At 32.8% G+C, this 15,981-nt stretch overlaps 1 protein-coding gene across 2 annotated transcripts; it reads left to right on the top strand.

Moving 5' to 3' along the window:
- The first annotated feature begins 3,078 nt into the window (after positions 1 to 3,078).
- Positions 3,079 to 14,794, top strand: LOC116207117 (probable serine incorporator). Of its 2 annotated transcripts, none has more exons than XM_031539978.1 (13): positions 3,079 to 3,213; positions 8,939 to 9,189; positions 10,037 to 10,113; positions 10,536 to 10,695; positions 11,612 to 11,636; positions 11,846 to 11,935; positions 12,110 to 12,275; positions 12,393 to 12,466; positions 13,091 to 13,157; positions 13,487 to 13,558; positions 13,713 to 13,846; positions 13,962 to 14,035; positions 14,324 to 14,794. In XM_031539978.1, exons 2-13 carry the CDS (start codon positions 8,940 to 8,942, stop codon positions 14,458 to 14,460), a joined length of 1,326 nt encoding a protein of 441 aa, XP_031395838.1. In that variant the 5' UTR covers positions 3,079 to 3,213; position 8,939; the 3' UTR covers positions 14,461 to 14,794. The 2 variants fall into 2 exon arrangements, with proteins under 2 accessions (XP_031395838.1, XP_031395837.1); XM_031539977.1 differs by lacking the exon at positions 3,079 to 3,213 and adding an exon at positions 6,830 to 7,806.
- The last annotated feature ends 1,187 nt before the right edge of the window (positions 14,795 to 15,981 follow it).

Here is a 15,981-nt window from a genome sequence, read left to right as displayed (position 1 = left end):
TCAATGTGAGATTATAATTCCCCACACCCGCCCTCACGCGCAATGTGTTGTCTATTTTTGCCTACACATTGTTACGTGCCCTTAAACACTTGCCCTCAATAACTGACCTCGAGCCAGACTGATCTTCCGTGCTTGGGAAAGAAGGGACTAACACGAGGTGCTATTTTGGTTGCTCTCGATATTGGATCGGCGTAGTGTGAGCCCAAGTGGCACGCAGAAGCATAACGTGCTTTGATACTATATTGAATTTTCATTGGGGTTACACGGACTTGAACTCATATCCACTTAAAAATTCGAGCTGAGGTACCTAAGTCTCACATAAAACTCATGGGTGTTCTTTCACTTTTTTAATGTGGGATTATAATTCCCAATGGACTTCCACATGCTTAATTTTCAATTTAAATTAATGTTATTATAACTGAAGTGACCAATGTGATTCAGTTTTAGAATTTTAAGTGCCCAAATTAACATAAAATAAATTTTAATGGGTAAAGTGATGTAAAAATCGGATTTAACAGGATAAAATTTCTTATCCCTCACCTCCCTCAACATTCTTTTCTCTTAGAAAATTTTCCCACTCTTCTTTTAGTATTACGGCACTTCAATTTCCCTCTTATTTTCTATTCTCTTTAAATTTATTTATTTAATAAGTTCTTATTCAAAATTAAATTCTCTAAAAAACTAAGGAATATTAGCCGGAATTTTGCATTGTTATAAGCAATATCGAAGAAGGCGTGAGAAGGTGATGATGTCGAAGGGACTGTTGCTCTTTGTCTTGTAATTGAAGTATCGTTTTCCGTCTTTTTATATTACACAATTAGTGGTATTGGACCCCGGGATGCCATTCTTTGTCTTGTAATTGAAGTATCGTTTTCAGTCATTTTATATTATACAATTAGTGGTATTAGACCCCGCGATGCCACGGGGAGAACATTTTTGCTACAATCATATCATATTCTCCCAAAATTTTTATAACTTTTATTTTTAAATTTGTACATCAACACCTCAAACTGATTTTCTGAAGATCATATCGAAACTCAAAAATTATGTGAAATTCTTTTGCTATTTATAATTTATCTAATTGATTTTTGTTATGAAAAATGCACTTTCACTACTCTAATAATAAGATCTAAAAAAATTTTAAAAATTACTATGTGGTTCTTTCATGTATTTTTTCTTGAAAGCCTTCAAATTATAAAAGAAAAGCCCGAATAGTGCAAATAAAAATAATTGCTATATTAATTGAAAAAAGGAAAAAAAGAAACTATTATTGTTTTGCAATTTTATTAATTTATTAGATTGATTTTTCTTATAGAGATGCAAATACTTTTTTTATGTGTACCTGATATTGGAATGCGTTTTCACTGCTTCAGTATTAAGGTTTGACAAATTAAAGATTGGGATATATTGAGGTCTATTACAATTTTTTTGTTTTGTTTTTGGGAATGATTTAAAATTTCAAGAGAAGAAATTAAAAAAGTATAACTAATGTGGGTTGGTTTAGGTGATTTCGGCACTTATTTTTTGAGCGTCATGCGTGGAGAAAATTCATGATTAGAAGAGTTTTGCCCAGTGTTATCAGAACCGGACCGGATGATGAACCGGAAGGGATACGGGGTCATGGGTTTATGGGTCCAACCGGGGGTTTGATGGGTCGGACCGCTCGTTTATTTAAAATAAAATAAATATTCATATTATTAAAAAATTATGATAATTAAGATAAAAATATGATGATTTTAAAGAAATATAATAATAGTATAAGAAAGTATCTATATATTTAATATTTCTTACTTCAAAATAAATATTTTATTTTAATAAGTACTTAAAAGTAGAGTTAAAAGAACAAAAAAGTGGTGGTGGCTTGGTTGGTAGTATGCTAATATGAGAAGCAAGAGGTCATGAGTTCAAATCTTTACATAACCAACCAATTTTTATATTAAATAGGAAACCCATAAAAACCCATTGAACCGGCCGGTTTAATGAAATTTTGCTTAAAACCGGCCGGTTCAATGGGTCCGGCGATTCAAAGCTGCCATCTCGATTTTTAGGCGAACCGGACCGGACATGGTGCCGGTTCCCGGTCCGACCGGTCGAACCGGCCGGTCCGGTCCGGTTCTGATAACAATGGTTTTGCCACTTAGTGATCCTACTTGACTCAAGCTAGATTAGTAGGGACTCATTGAACTTCAAATATCTGGATACATAAACAGTAAAAAAAATATAAATAAACAAATAATATTATTTTAATAGAGAAAATTTGAGGCAAATTTGAATCTTGTAAAGAAATTTCACTGGATTTTCAAAAAATCAAAATACAAACCCTGAAAAACATAGCAAATATATATAAGTAAAAATAACATTTTTAAGGAGAAAAGACCAAATGTTGAGTATGAAAAACAAGTCCACTCAGCCTATGGGGAGAGGGACCCATTTTGATTGTTTATAACTAACATCTTCCTTCCCGTTCTGATACGTGCACTTATGACTCATTAAAAGCTAATATTTCAATTATCAATTTAATCTATAGCTTGCTTGAGAATAGAGATTTAGTACAACTACACTTATTCTTACAATTACACTCGTTCTTTCACTTAAGAGCTTTTTCCTATATTTCTTATTTTTCTCTTCCTTGTTGCTTATTAAACTCATTAGACTCTCTTATAATTGAAGGAAGAGAGGCAGCATATTTAATGACCACCACCCGGCTACATTTGTCACAAAGCTACAACAAAAGATCTATTCAAAAATGTGAATCGAGTCCACCGAATCAAATCTTAACACGAAAACCTTTAACGCCGAAGACGCTACTTTCTAGGATGCCCGAACGCAAAACGAAACCCGCGTGGATGGGTAAGATAAACAAAAGACCTTGGAAGTTAGCAATTGGATTTTATGGGTCCAACGGCTATGACCCTAGTAGTGGTTTGAATTATAATGCACCTATACCAATTCTAAAATATAATAAGTCATCAATCAACGTCTCCAGGAACTGCTCTCCCCATGATTTTGGTACCAAAATCGCTCTCTCTTCTCTATTTCTTTTAATAATTTAATCTCCCCTTTCAATTTGATTTGTTTAAATATGGAGCCTCTGGCAAAGAGATCAGCTCCATATATTCACATCCTCACTTAGCAAGCGTCACTCTACATCCGAGAGCTCCATTGCAGAAAACGGGTCTTCCCCTCTTGCAAGGACTGCTTATCATTAACAAGGTTAGATATCTTACTTTCCTTGCTCAATCATTTGATTTGTTCATATCTTTCATTGGTTTCCTACGGGAATGTGCATGTGCATCTTCAATCATCATCTTTCTCATTCTTTCTGCTTTGTTTCCTTATTTAGTACATAGTACATTTTCAGCAAGGGATCGGAGTCATCGAATATAATATTACTTATGAGTTTCAATGATATATAGTGTAGCATATTTTCACATTTCTAATGTATACGCGTGTTTATGTAAAAACGTCAAAGACTCATGAGGTTCAATAGTACTTAGTAGCGATTGTATATATCGCGGTAGTTTCTTTGGAGGTCGCATTGGGACCACAATCTGCGGTAGTCTCTTCATGCTTCTGTTTGCTTGATTAGGTTTCCTTGTCTCTTATTTTATGCGGCTTGGTCCCCGATTGACTTCTGATCTTGGATGGGTGTAAAACCTGATTTAATTTCATGCAATTGTGAACAATTAATAATTTCTCTATTGATTCAGTATTTATACCTTCTTTTATTATTCAGGCTTCTGATGTCTGTGCTGTCCTTCACAGCCCTGCAAACGTTGGCATTATCTATTTGGTTTGATTTTAATCAACTTTTAATCTATACTTTGCTGTCCTAATCATCGACCATTTTTTTGGCCAACCCTAATCTTGGACAATACAATGTTTTGTATATTATGGTGTGGAGAGATTGTAGCACATCTGAATATTTTCATAGTATGCCTAAGTGGCAGTGCTCCACCCTGCATACATGCATGTTAAGCAAATCGAGTGATTTACCACAGTGGTACTTACATAGTGGTTTTACAGTCGTGATTTATCTCAGCGAGATACATCTAAATTTTGACCTAACCTTCTTCAAGACATTATTGGAAGAATTTACTAAATTCACTATTCCTTTCGATTACAGAAAAGATCCATGAGTCTGTATTAAACTGAAAGGGAATTGAGAAATAAAGGGGTATGAAAGTCTCATTAGTAAGAATTGAACTTGCAAACCTCTTGATTGATATGTGAGAGCATGCGCTATTGCACTACACCCTCTTTTTCTAAATTCACTAACTTGAGTCTGTCGTGCATTTACATGTATCAACCGAATGTCCGTCCTGGTAGGTACTTCTCGTAGAGCCTTCCATCTTGTAGTTCTTCAATATACAAAATCTTCCATGTTAAGAAATATATATGTGTATATATCATAACAATAGCTGATGGTAAAGTTTAATATAGCAAAAATACCAAAATGAAAATAGATCGATTTTTTTTATTGAAAAATTATGAATCCATTTTTGTAAATTATTAAATTCTCCAAATGATTGTTATGGTGGATTATGAAAATTCTTTTCAAATATTTGATATCTTTCTCTTTGTAGATCTCTAGAAATTTCTGGTTCTTTGCGTTTCATGATTGTATTCCAGGTCAAAATTTCATGCGAACCAGTAAACACTAGAAATTTCATCATTGCTAGCTCAATCCATATGATTTGATGAAACATAGGTCAATAATAAATTTTTCGATTAATAGGAAATTCAAAATGCTCGGGGATGGAAATCTTATACTACAGAAGTTTAAAAAATTAGATATTCAACGGTATATGGATGATTCTACGCCAACAAGCAATAAGAAAACAATAAAGAAATTCTTTAGTACTTTATTTCAGTACTGATTAAAATGGCATTATTGTGTTAGAAGAAGAATAGCTATACTGATTCAATATACATGAAAAGCACCCTTGGTACCATAATAACGATCTCACAAGGATGGAAATTTACTATATCAAAAGCTATCATCCTATATGCATGAAATAAGCAGTTAACATTAAAAAAGAAAAAAAAAATCAGGAGTAGGAGGTGCAAAATCCAACTTAAAAAATGGTCTCATTTTAGTAGAAAAAAGAAATAGTCAGTAACCAAGTGCAAATGAAGTACTAATTGCCCATTATATATATTAGAGCTTTCCCTGCTCTATGCATGGATTCTATGAAATACCTCTTATATAAACATATTATCAATAAATTTACTAGTAATATTTCAATTATAAAAATTCAAGTAAAGCACAAAGTTGTATATAAAGAGAAATTGATTTTCTATGCAATAGATAAATTACCTGGCATAATTAATTATAAAAATTTAAAATAAATTAAATATATATATTATATATATATAAGCCAAAACATACTTCGGGGACATCTTCGTTTGCAAACCTTCACCTTGTGGTTATTTGCCTCTTCACATGCTCGGAATATTGTATCGATCCATCTCTACCAATCAATTTCCCTTTTAATTACATTGTATTTCTGCCATCATTTGCAAACTTTCAGCTCATGGTTATTCGCATGAACATTACATTGATTCATCTCTTCCAATTAATTTCTCTTTCAAGTACATTCTATCCTGCCAATTAATTTCCCCTTTCCTTTTGTTTTCCCATTAACTTTCCAAGTTTCCTGCCCTGTAGTCTTCTCCTCCCCATCCAACACCTAACCCAAACTTTCCCAAAATTTGGTTGAGCATCCTTCTCCCCCACAAGGCCCAAGGCTAAGTGTGCTCCATCCCAGAATGCCCAAGGTTTGGTTAGCTCCATCCTGAACTCAGAGAGGAAGGAAGCTCGATAATGAACATTAACCTTTTTCTAATACCCTCAATTTATGATTGAGTGCCTTTTCAACAACTTGACCATAATTATTATATTGAAAAATGAAATAAACTTCACAGTCTTTGAATAGATATTTCTTTCTGGAAAGAATTTTAAAACTTTTCCAAAAAGTTGAATAAATAAAAACATTTCTCCATAAAATACTAATATGATAAAAAATCTGAAGAAAATATCTCTAAATAAATTAAAATATTTCTTCAATTAAAATGATTAAAGTAATTTCTTTTTCCGATTAAAAGAGAGGATAAAGGTTTATTATAAGTAAATTAAAACTAAATAAATGGGCATAAATTGTTTCATTAACAAGAATCTAATTCAAAATCTACTTCCTTTTTCTTTAAAAATTAATAGTTATGTGTAAGACGAAGGAAAGTGAGAGAGAATAATTCAGACTGCAGCTAATGAAGTAAGCAATTTTTTTAATCTTTCAGCGTTAGTTAATTAATTAATTAATTATTCATATATTGATTTTCTTGGGAGTTATGAAGGTTTTTTAACGAATAATGAAGGGTCTTTAACTGACTTCTTTATAATATAGTAGATATAGATTTCTAATTCCTGATTTTTCGCACATAATCATGAATAGAGTTCGTGCCCGCATTATGCGCGGTGATACACGTACTTCTATAATTATATATGTACTTTTATTATTTCAATAGTTTTTTGCCAAAATTAACAGCATTAAAAGGAAAAATTGCATGAAAAAATATTAATAGATAATTAACTACATGTCATATTAAATCCATTTCAATTTTCACCATCATAGTACAATTTCTAATTTTATAAATAAACGGAGAAAGAACGAAAGAAAAATAATGTAAAAAATGGCCATAAATGCATCAACAAAATATAAAAATAAATACTAAAAAGTAGTTAACAAACATAGCTCAAAAGTAGGATAGAAGAGTATAGGAGAGAGAAATAAATGGAGAGGAAATAGGGATATGGAAGAAAGATAGTTGATAGTCATTTTTGAAATTTACTTTTTTAAAGTTGATTTTTTTTGTATGCCACTTTTAACCCTAATTCAATGGTCCTTATTAATTGAATAATTGGTTATATGGACATTTTTAGCTAGTGAAAGTGAGTCTAACTACTCTCATCTCTGACTTTATATAATACGACAGAATAGATACTATACATGCATACTGCCCTTGTAGAATTATTAACTTTGTCAAGTGATTCCCAATATATGGCTTGAATTTTATTTGATCCCAAATTTTACGGTACGGATTTGTAAAATTTTCATGCTGTATGGAAATTTTTTGAGTCTTTAGATCTCCCTCAGTTTAATCTCGACCATCCATTTTTTCAAGATTTAAAATTTCAAAAACACCTCCGAAAAAATCACGATCTCGTCCTTCAGTTATATAAAAATGTTATTTTAGCCCAATCGTGTTTCCGTCGAGTTTTTTTAATAAAAATTATTAAAAAAAAGAGAAATCCTTCGATTCCGGATATGGTGACCCCGATTGCGGCCACCACCTCCCAATCGGGGTCGCCGGCCACCTCTTCATCTCTATAGTTGCAAAATAGCTGAGGCAAAATCGATATCAAGTCCTAAGACATCGTAAGGAATGTCATTGGTCATCGAACTTCGAGTCTACATTCTCTACATCCTCTTCATCCTATAGTTCCACCTACATTGGGGGCAAGCTGTGGCAAATAGCTCAGGCATTGCAGGGGTACCAATTATGGTTATATACTGCCTCATGACATCCTTGGGCCCAAGGCCCACAAAGAAGAAAGTGTCCATAATCCCCCCTCGCTCATCCAAAATTTATCGATCCGATTCCCTGAAGATGGGAGTGAAATGCCTGAATCTTCACCAAGAACATCTATCTGCATATCGGCTGCATTCAACCAAAAGAACCCAGAAGTCAGTCTCAATTTCCCATGGGAAAGCATGAAGGGAATAGACCCGTAAATACCAAAAGGTGAGTCAGGTATGTACTCGAAGACGTCCAAATTGAACAATCTGTACGGCTCAAAGTGATTAATACCGAGGCCATGGGTCGGCTTAAGGGCAAGGCTAGTGGCATGTTTAGTTATTACATAAACAAAGTCAAACATCAAAGCTAATGGATTGTGGACCGTAGGGCCTTATATCAGTGTGCCCTCCGAACCTCTCTTCCTAATCCTCCCTTTCTTTTTTACTCTCAGCTGCTCAAAATCAAACAACCCATGAGGTTCATGGATAGTACCTTATCCCCACTAGACTTCTCAAGCACATAGACCTCGAAAGGATCATGCCTGAGCACCGCCTCATAACAGTCACTCAAGTGCACAATCGAGGATAGCTCCGAGCCACCCGATTGCGACCACCCCTTCCTCATTGGTCCACGCTTAAGGGCTTATTTGTAACATTTGTTAAAGTTTGTTGGGAGGAAAATAGGAAAGTAGAGACTATAGATACTTAAAAAAAATAATGTATAATGGACGGTCCATATTAAATAGGGGGATGTAAAGATTTATATTGTTGTTGGATGGTGTGGAAAATCTAAAAATCTGCATCATAGAAGCAGCCTAATTTGATATTCCAAAGTCCAACCACTAATAGCCAAATTTACAAGGATAACCTCAATCAGTCACCAACAGAATTGACATTCCAGTGATTCGGTACTTGTTCCCCATAAGCAAAATCTCGTGTTCGAATATTATGAATGAAAAAAAAATCCTTGATTGTGAAAGATTTACCCCATGGTGGGCAAACCCGACTTGAACCGGAATAATTAGGGTTTGTTGACCTTATGGATACCAAAGTATACACTAAAATTAAAAATTAAAAAACCTCAATAGTCATCTAATGCTTCTTCAATGCTTCGCAAATGTAGTGAAAAATCATTAAAAAATTTAGAAGAAATTAAAAATCATGTTTTTGTAGTCCAGTGGAATTTAATTCAAATAATTGAAACTGCAAACGACATGCAACAATTAATGACCTTTAATTTGCCGTTTGTTTTAGGTTCAATTGTGCGTCTTTTCTTTTTTGGATAGATTAGTGCATGTTTATATGTATTTCAATAAAACTAGCTAGCAAAGTGTTCATAACAATTTAATGAACTTCAGGATGGGGGAGCCTGCTGGAGGGACAAGTGCGATGTTAGGAGATATTGTCATACCGAACAATGTGGAGATCTATGATCGCAGGAATTGTGTACTGTCAAGGCCGACATGTGAACAGAAAATGTTAGATTTAGCAGTGGAAAGAAGACAATCCTTGAGAGCCCGTTATTACTATGGAATGATCTTCTTGTTCATGAATCTCGGAGCATGGTTTGTTCGTGACTATGGCCAGAAGTTAATGCCGATACTTCAATGTACGTGAGTGAGTCCAAGCTCTTATACAGTTATACTCTCATACAGCTTCATCGGTCATAATTAACAGTGAGAGAAAAGTCAGCACCGGGAGAGGAAGGAAGAAGACTAAGCTAAGTGATAAAATTGGGCCTTTCTGTTATGTTTATTGTTATGCTTCTTGGATTGAATTTCTAAATAATTTAGGTAGTCATGTGTTGAATCCTGAAGGAATCCTTTCATGAGTTGTTGAAACGTTAGGAAAGGATGAAACAAATTTTCATGATTTTAGCAATCTAGAGATTATTCGCTATCTAATGACTATTAATTAAGAATAAAAAATCTTCAAAATTAAGAGGAAAAAAGAATCAGCTTAATACTATGATTATAAAGTTAATTTAAGGTTAAATTCAACAGTAAATCCAAGATTTTATGTGAACTTCCATGTGTTTTCCCTTCTTATATGGCATTTTGTCATGCCAAAACGGTATGATATCTGATTACATGGAATATTAAGTACTTTTATATCTTATACACCGAGCCGGGCTCTAATGTTATATTATGAGAAGAAAAAAACTCTCATATTATTGTCGAGTTATTGTAATTTTTTACTTTTTTTTTGTGAATAATCTAAAATATCATAATTTTTGGCGTGTCTATTAACCAAACCAAATGGATCTTAGAAGAACGTACATATAACATATTAATGAAAAATCTTTAAAATGAAATATAATTACGTTTTGAAATACCTAAAAAATTAAAAGGTATGAAGGTGAGTTATTACTTAGAGCACATGATAATCTATCGCTCATTCTTGAGTTGATTTAACACTACTTTTTATTTTTATTGCTTTTCTGTATGCTATTGTAGATGTAAGATCTTGTGGAATGGAAGGACTTGCTTGTACTCAAACAATGGGAGTTCTTCGCGTGAGTTTAGGATGCTTCGTATCCTTTTTGTTTGCAATAAAATGCCACTCTCCCTACTTCATATTAACCACCAAATTCATCTTAAAGTTTTGCATATTTCTTTAATATCTACAAAACCATGAGCTAAGACTCAATCATATATTCTCTAAGCCAATATAGTAGCCAAACTGATAGTACATGCCCACGCTTTGGCTCGGTTAATCATGATTAAGTTGAAATTTTGAATTGAAGTATCAGATAATTTTACTGTAAACAACTATGTATATGATATTGATAGAAACCAATGTCTATGTAAGTTGGTAGTTAGATACAGCTATATTGTAGCCTCAAAGTTATTGACTACCTGAGAACCATCATCGATATTCTGGTAGCTAAGAAAATACATATACTACCAGTATTAAGTTCATATGTAGAGATATCATCCTTGACATTTGAACCAGATATTTTTCTTTTTGATGTTTCTAATTTCCTTCAATACAAGAAAGTTAAATGAAGCTCGAAATATTTGGCATTCTCGATGGTGGGCTTTGAAGTCTCTTCTTTTGATTGTATCAATGGCGACTCCGCTACTCATTCCTTCAAGTTTCATTCATTTTTATGGTAAGTACGTAAGTGAAAAATTACATTCTAAATAGTAAGTATTTTATGCATGTAGCCTTTTCTTTCGGTAATTAGCTGTAGCCTTTAAGTTTTACTAGTGAAACTCCCTGTGTTTCGCCGTGGAAGAGAATTTGTTTTTATTATCAACTCCTCAATAATGACCCAAAAAAGTTAGGCAATTATATATAAATATCATTTAGTATTTTACTCAATAATTAAATCTAAAACGATAGTTAACAAATTCATAGAGAAATTAATATAATTTGAAATATCACATTATTGACATTAGATAATGTTGTTTATTTATTTTTTCAAATATCTTAATTTAGAAATTGGCAAAAAAAATCCTAGTTTAGATACATATACACTAACAAAATCAAGGTTATTAGATTAGATTCCTTAATAATTTTTGGGTGGATTCCTTAGTATTTTTTTAACATGGTTGAATCTTTCAAAAATTAAGCATAACTATATTTATTGTTCGATATAAAATTCTCCTTATTGCCATTTAAAAGAGGTCATATAATTAAAGAAGTAACTTAATTGAAAATAAAGCTCATTTAAAAAATTTTGAACAAATGGGTCATAAATTAGAAATTTATTACCTTTTTGAAATATTAAATTGTTAAAATCCCACCACCTAATCTTTATTTTTAATATATATATATATAGAAGATTTTTTTCAAATATATTAAAAAAATATATTCTTTAATCCTATGAATGACATGTGCAGATTTAGAAGAGCTCATTTGTCACTCTCCTTTAGTCTAATATATAGATGATCATGAAAAAAATGAACAATAATGGAAATGCATAAACAATATAGGGAAGAGATTTACCTACTTATATTATTTAAATGGATGTATGTGTATACATTAAAATATCTAACAATTATTATTTTTGTGACCTCATGTAGGTGAATTTGCTCGTGTCGGTGCAGGGTAAACTTCATCTCCTTCTGAGCGTAGCATTATCTTTTTCAGCAAAAAAGGAAAAAAGAAATGACATATAAGATCAAACTTGAACTTAAGGAGAGATTATATGAAGTTGTAAAAATCTTATAGTTGAAGACAATGAAATGTGTTTCTTTAGTTTAGCAACAAATATACCTGTCATGCTTATTATTGTTTATGTTAATTATGTTATGAAGGATATTTTTGGTTCTCCAACTTATTAGTGTAATCCAATTCATCGCATGGTGGAATAACCATTGGATGCCCGATGGAGGAACAAAGCAAAGGTACACCTTTTTTTTTTATCTCGATATTACTATTTCTGTTCATTTAAAATTGTGAATTCATAAACAAAAATACAATAAACATGCTTTTTTTTTTTGTTGGGGACCGAATATAAAATTTCATTATGTGTTTTTCTATTTTTTATTTTTTATTTATTTTGCCGCTCTTATATACAGTTGTTCTCTCGGGTTACTACTATCCACCTTGTCTTACATTGCTTCACTATGTGGAATTGCAATACTTGCTAAAATGTACTCCGCGGGGCAATCACTCAACATATTCTTTATCACATGGACTATCATCCTCCTCATAGTGATGATGGTCATGTCATTGCATTCCAAGGTATATTCCCTAAATTATTCCTATCGAATTAGTCGTATGAATATTTAAGGCTTTAACAAATATTCATAACTTGAAATTTCTTTCCTGATCGATATATATTTGCTAATTGAGTTGCAGGTCAATACGGGTCTTTTGTCCTCTGGAATCATGGGTTCTTACATTGTTTTCCTTTGTTGGTCTGCTATTAGAAGGTTAGAATCCTGTCCAGCGAGACCAAAAAAATAAAGTTTTCAGTTTATAATTTAATTCTTGAATTGATCAAAAAATAAATTAAAAGCAAAATGCTTTTTTGTGAAAGCTTTTTTTTTCTTTTTTGATGTGAACCATAGTATCCGAATGTCCAATTAGGTCCCAACTAATTCAATCGAGCATGGTTGATCCACTAGGGAGTAAAGCTTTTCTAGCGTGGATTTTCTATATTCACAACGACTCGAACCCGAGAATTTACTTAAGTGAAATAAGCGTCAAATCGCTTGAACCAACCTGCGTTGGTCGTGAAAGCTTTTTTCTTATGGTTTACTAATAAATATTTTTGCCAGGAACATTATTCTCTCTCCTTTTTTTTTCACTTCTTTCATATAATATTCTATTATTTTTAATTTCGAATTTTTTTAGTGACCTTTTTTTCCCATCTTTGGTATAAGCTGATATATATACAACCCTTCCTTAAAGTTTAATCTTTCCTTGTGATTTTTGAAACTTGTCTGAAATTTCAACTTGCAGAAATGTAAATTTGATACATTTGTTACATGATATCTTACGCGCTCTTGGATTTTTCTTTGTAATGTAATAATGTGATTTTTTTTAATATACAGTGAACCTGCCATTCAGAAAAGCAACGTTCACCAACAAGCAAATCATCATGATTGGTCGACTATTTTTGTAAGTTTAAAGAAACTGTCATGTTAATAGACTTTCATAACATTGTGAAACACCTAGACCAACTCTCATCAAATGGATAATCTAAACCTAATTGACCTTAGGCTTGGTAAGGTCATCATCGCAAATCTTGACCTGGTAAGGCTATCGAGTGCCATTAACAAGTATGTTAGTTTGCCTTATTTTTGGGCATTAAGGTGGTATAAGCGTCGTCTCCACCATAATTCATGGAGAGCCCAAATCAGGAGTTGTAGTTCAATTAGTTTTTTGTCCAATTTTCTTTTCAATTTCAATCATATTTTGTGTTTATATATCTAGATTCTTCCGTGCAGAGCTTCGTGATTGCAATATGTGCAATTGTAATGGCAACTTTCTCTACTGGGATCGATTCAGAATCGTTTCAGGTACACTTTATGCATTGTTTCTGTCTCTAAATCAAAACTCACTCAAGCGAGAAAATCAAAATCGCATTTAAGGAAGACTATCTGTTATAGTCAATTTTTGTAATTTACACAAGAAAACATGCTATATGAGGGCGTTTCTTCTTCTCTTTTTCAGTTCCGGAAAGATGATATTCGAGAGGAGGATGACGTGCCATATAAGTACGAGTTCTTTCACTTGGTGTTCTCCTTAGGGGCTATGTATTTCGCCATGTTGTTCATAAGTTGGAACCTTGAAAATACAACCACCAAGTATGAATTTTCTCTCTTGACTAACTATAAATGATTTCCATCTTTACATTTCAAAATTTATTTCCCATATATAACTGCATTTATTGTGTTAATTTGATGGAACAATTGGTAACAGGTGGGTTATCGATGTTGGGTGGGCAAGTACATGGGTGAAGATCATCAACGAGTGGCTCGGGGCAACCATATACAGTGCGCATACTACATCCTTAGATTACTTACATTAATAATAATAATTTAGCCCGTGCTCTTTACATAGATTATAACTGATGCTAAAATCTTGTGCAATTTGATGCAGTTATCCGTTAAGTTTCTCATTTTTCCGTAGATTTTTTCGATGAGCTTCTCCATATACATTTTAACTTCAGTGAAATTGGATTAGTTTTGGATATCGATTATCTAATCATTAGATTTGTACTTAGGAGGTTAAGGAAATTTAGCTTATGCAAAGCTTTCCTTAATTGTGATTATTTTGTGCAGTGTGGACATTGATTTCCCCGGCTGTAAGAAGAGCTAAAGTGATGGATGAGGAAAGTGCAGAAGTGAATAATAACCATACGGGCCATTCAACTAGTTCCCCTTCACGAAGTTCAGATATGTCAGAATTTAGATCGTAGCGAGTTTCTTTCTTCCCCCATATATAAAAGAAACAAATTAATAAAATTTTGAAATTATTCGTTTATTTTTTATTGCAGAAGACAATAAACTAAGATAATACGATTTCATCCTTTTGTGTTTTATATAATTACTTGTTTTAATACCATTTATTTTGAATTTCATCTTGATTGTATCTAATATCTGATGAGGACCCAAAATCTCGGGCTATGACATTACATGGTCCTCCGGAAACGTATCTCAAGTCCACGAAATTGTTGGAGGGTGCAGATCTAATTTTTAGGAAATAGATGACTTGCAAATATATATATATATATATCATTGCTATATTAGGTAGTTGTCATTGAAAATATTCGTAATTTGATTTGGATTAGTTTAAATGTTTTCTAGGTTATTCTGTTTCTTATCTTAATGGCTCATTGAGCCTATAAATAGGGAGTCGCTATATATGTAATTCTTTGAGTTGCCTATGAATAAAATTGTTCCCGTTTTGTGGGTTTGGCTTATGGCCGATCACATTTATCTTTCTCTACATCTCAATTCTCCTTCTCCTTTATTTCAAACAGGACGCTGGTTAGTACTTAGTACATCTATAACGGAGATTGATGCAACATGTGGACCAAGAAATATCCCTAATTACTTTCTCATTTTAGCTGCGATAGCCTCTCTTAATTGCCTCATAAGTACACCGTCATTCGCTCAATAAATCGGGAATTTTCCCTACGTCATCAGTACAAATAAACACAGGATTTGATTTATAAGATTTTAATTTTACTATAGTTTTGTTTTCCTTTTTATTTTTTCAAACCCATGGAAAATATAAGGTGTTGCGTTCTTTGACAATTAAGTCTAAGTGAGAGTAAATATCCTAATATATTTTTTTCTCCGTATTCAAATAGATCGACAGGATCAAGATTACCCAGAAACAACATCAACGTTCAGTCATACAATTTTATTGATTTTTTTTTGGTAAGAAAATAAACTGTAGATTCGAAGGCTAACTAAATTTTTGTAAAATATTGCTTGTGAAGTTGTAGATCACTTGAGTGTTGAGGTAGGTCCCAATTGTCAAATGCCTCGCTGCCTTCTACGCCTCGGTGAGTGCTCTACCAAAGGTGTCAATCCCGAGCAAAGTATAGCACCCCTTAACAATTCTTGCACCCCTTTCAACGTAGGGGTTGCATTCAAGCAAGCCTAAAAGCTGAGGGAGCTGATTGCTCGGGAACAAAAAGTTCGACCCAAAATTCGGGGGGAGTTTTGCAAATTGCCCTTTTATTATATATAGGATAAATTACATTGGTAGTATAAAAATTTTTACAAATGTTTCAATACAGTATAAATTTTTTTTTTGCTACTTAATGATACAAAATGTTTCAAAGTTGTTTCAGCATAGTATAAACCGTCATCTCGCCATTAACGTCGTCAAGCCATCTTTTACAAGATCTGTAAATTTTGCACCATTATGTAACTTACGTAAAACATTTTGTACTATTAAGTTACAACTTCAAAATATTTTGCACCAT

The sequence above is a fragment of the Punica granatum genome, chromosome 5 (assembly GCF_007655135.1).
Source record: "Punica granatum isolate Tunisia-2019 chromosome 5, ASM765513v2, whole genome shotgun sequence".
Lineage (NCBI taxonomy): Eukaryota > Viridiplantae > Streptophyta > Magnoliopsida > Myrtales > Lythraceae > Punica > Punica granatum.
Note: the sequence above shows the minus strand (reverse complement) of the source record. Positions and strands in the feature narration are given on the sequence as shown.

Bases quoted from the DNA above. Each gene is read 5' to 3' on its own strand.
- LOC116207117 (XM_031539977.1), top strand. From the start codon at position 7,766: ATGGGAAAGCATGAAGGGAATAGACCCGTAAATACCAAAAG. The intron at 9,190-10,036 runs GTACGTGAGTGA...ATGCTATTGTAG, and splicing joins GTTAATGCCGATACTTCAAT to ATGTAAGATCTTGTGGAATG. The intron at 13,847-13,961 runs GTATGAATTTTC...AATTGGTAACAG, and splicing joins CTTGAAAATACAACCACCAA to GTGGGTTATCGATGTTGGGT.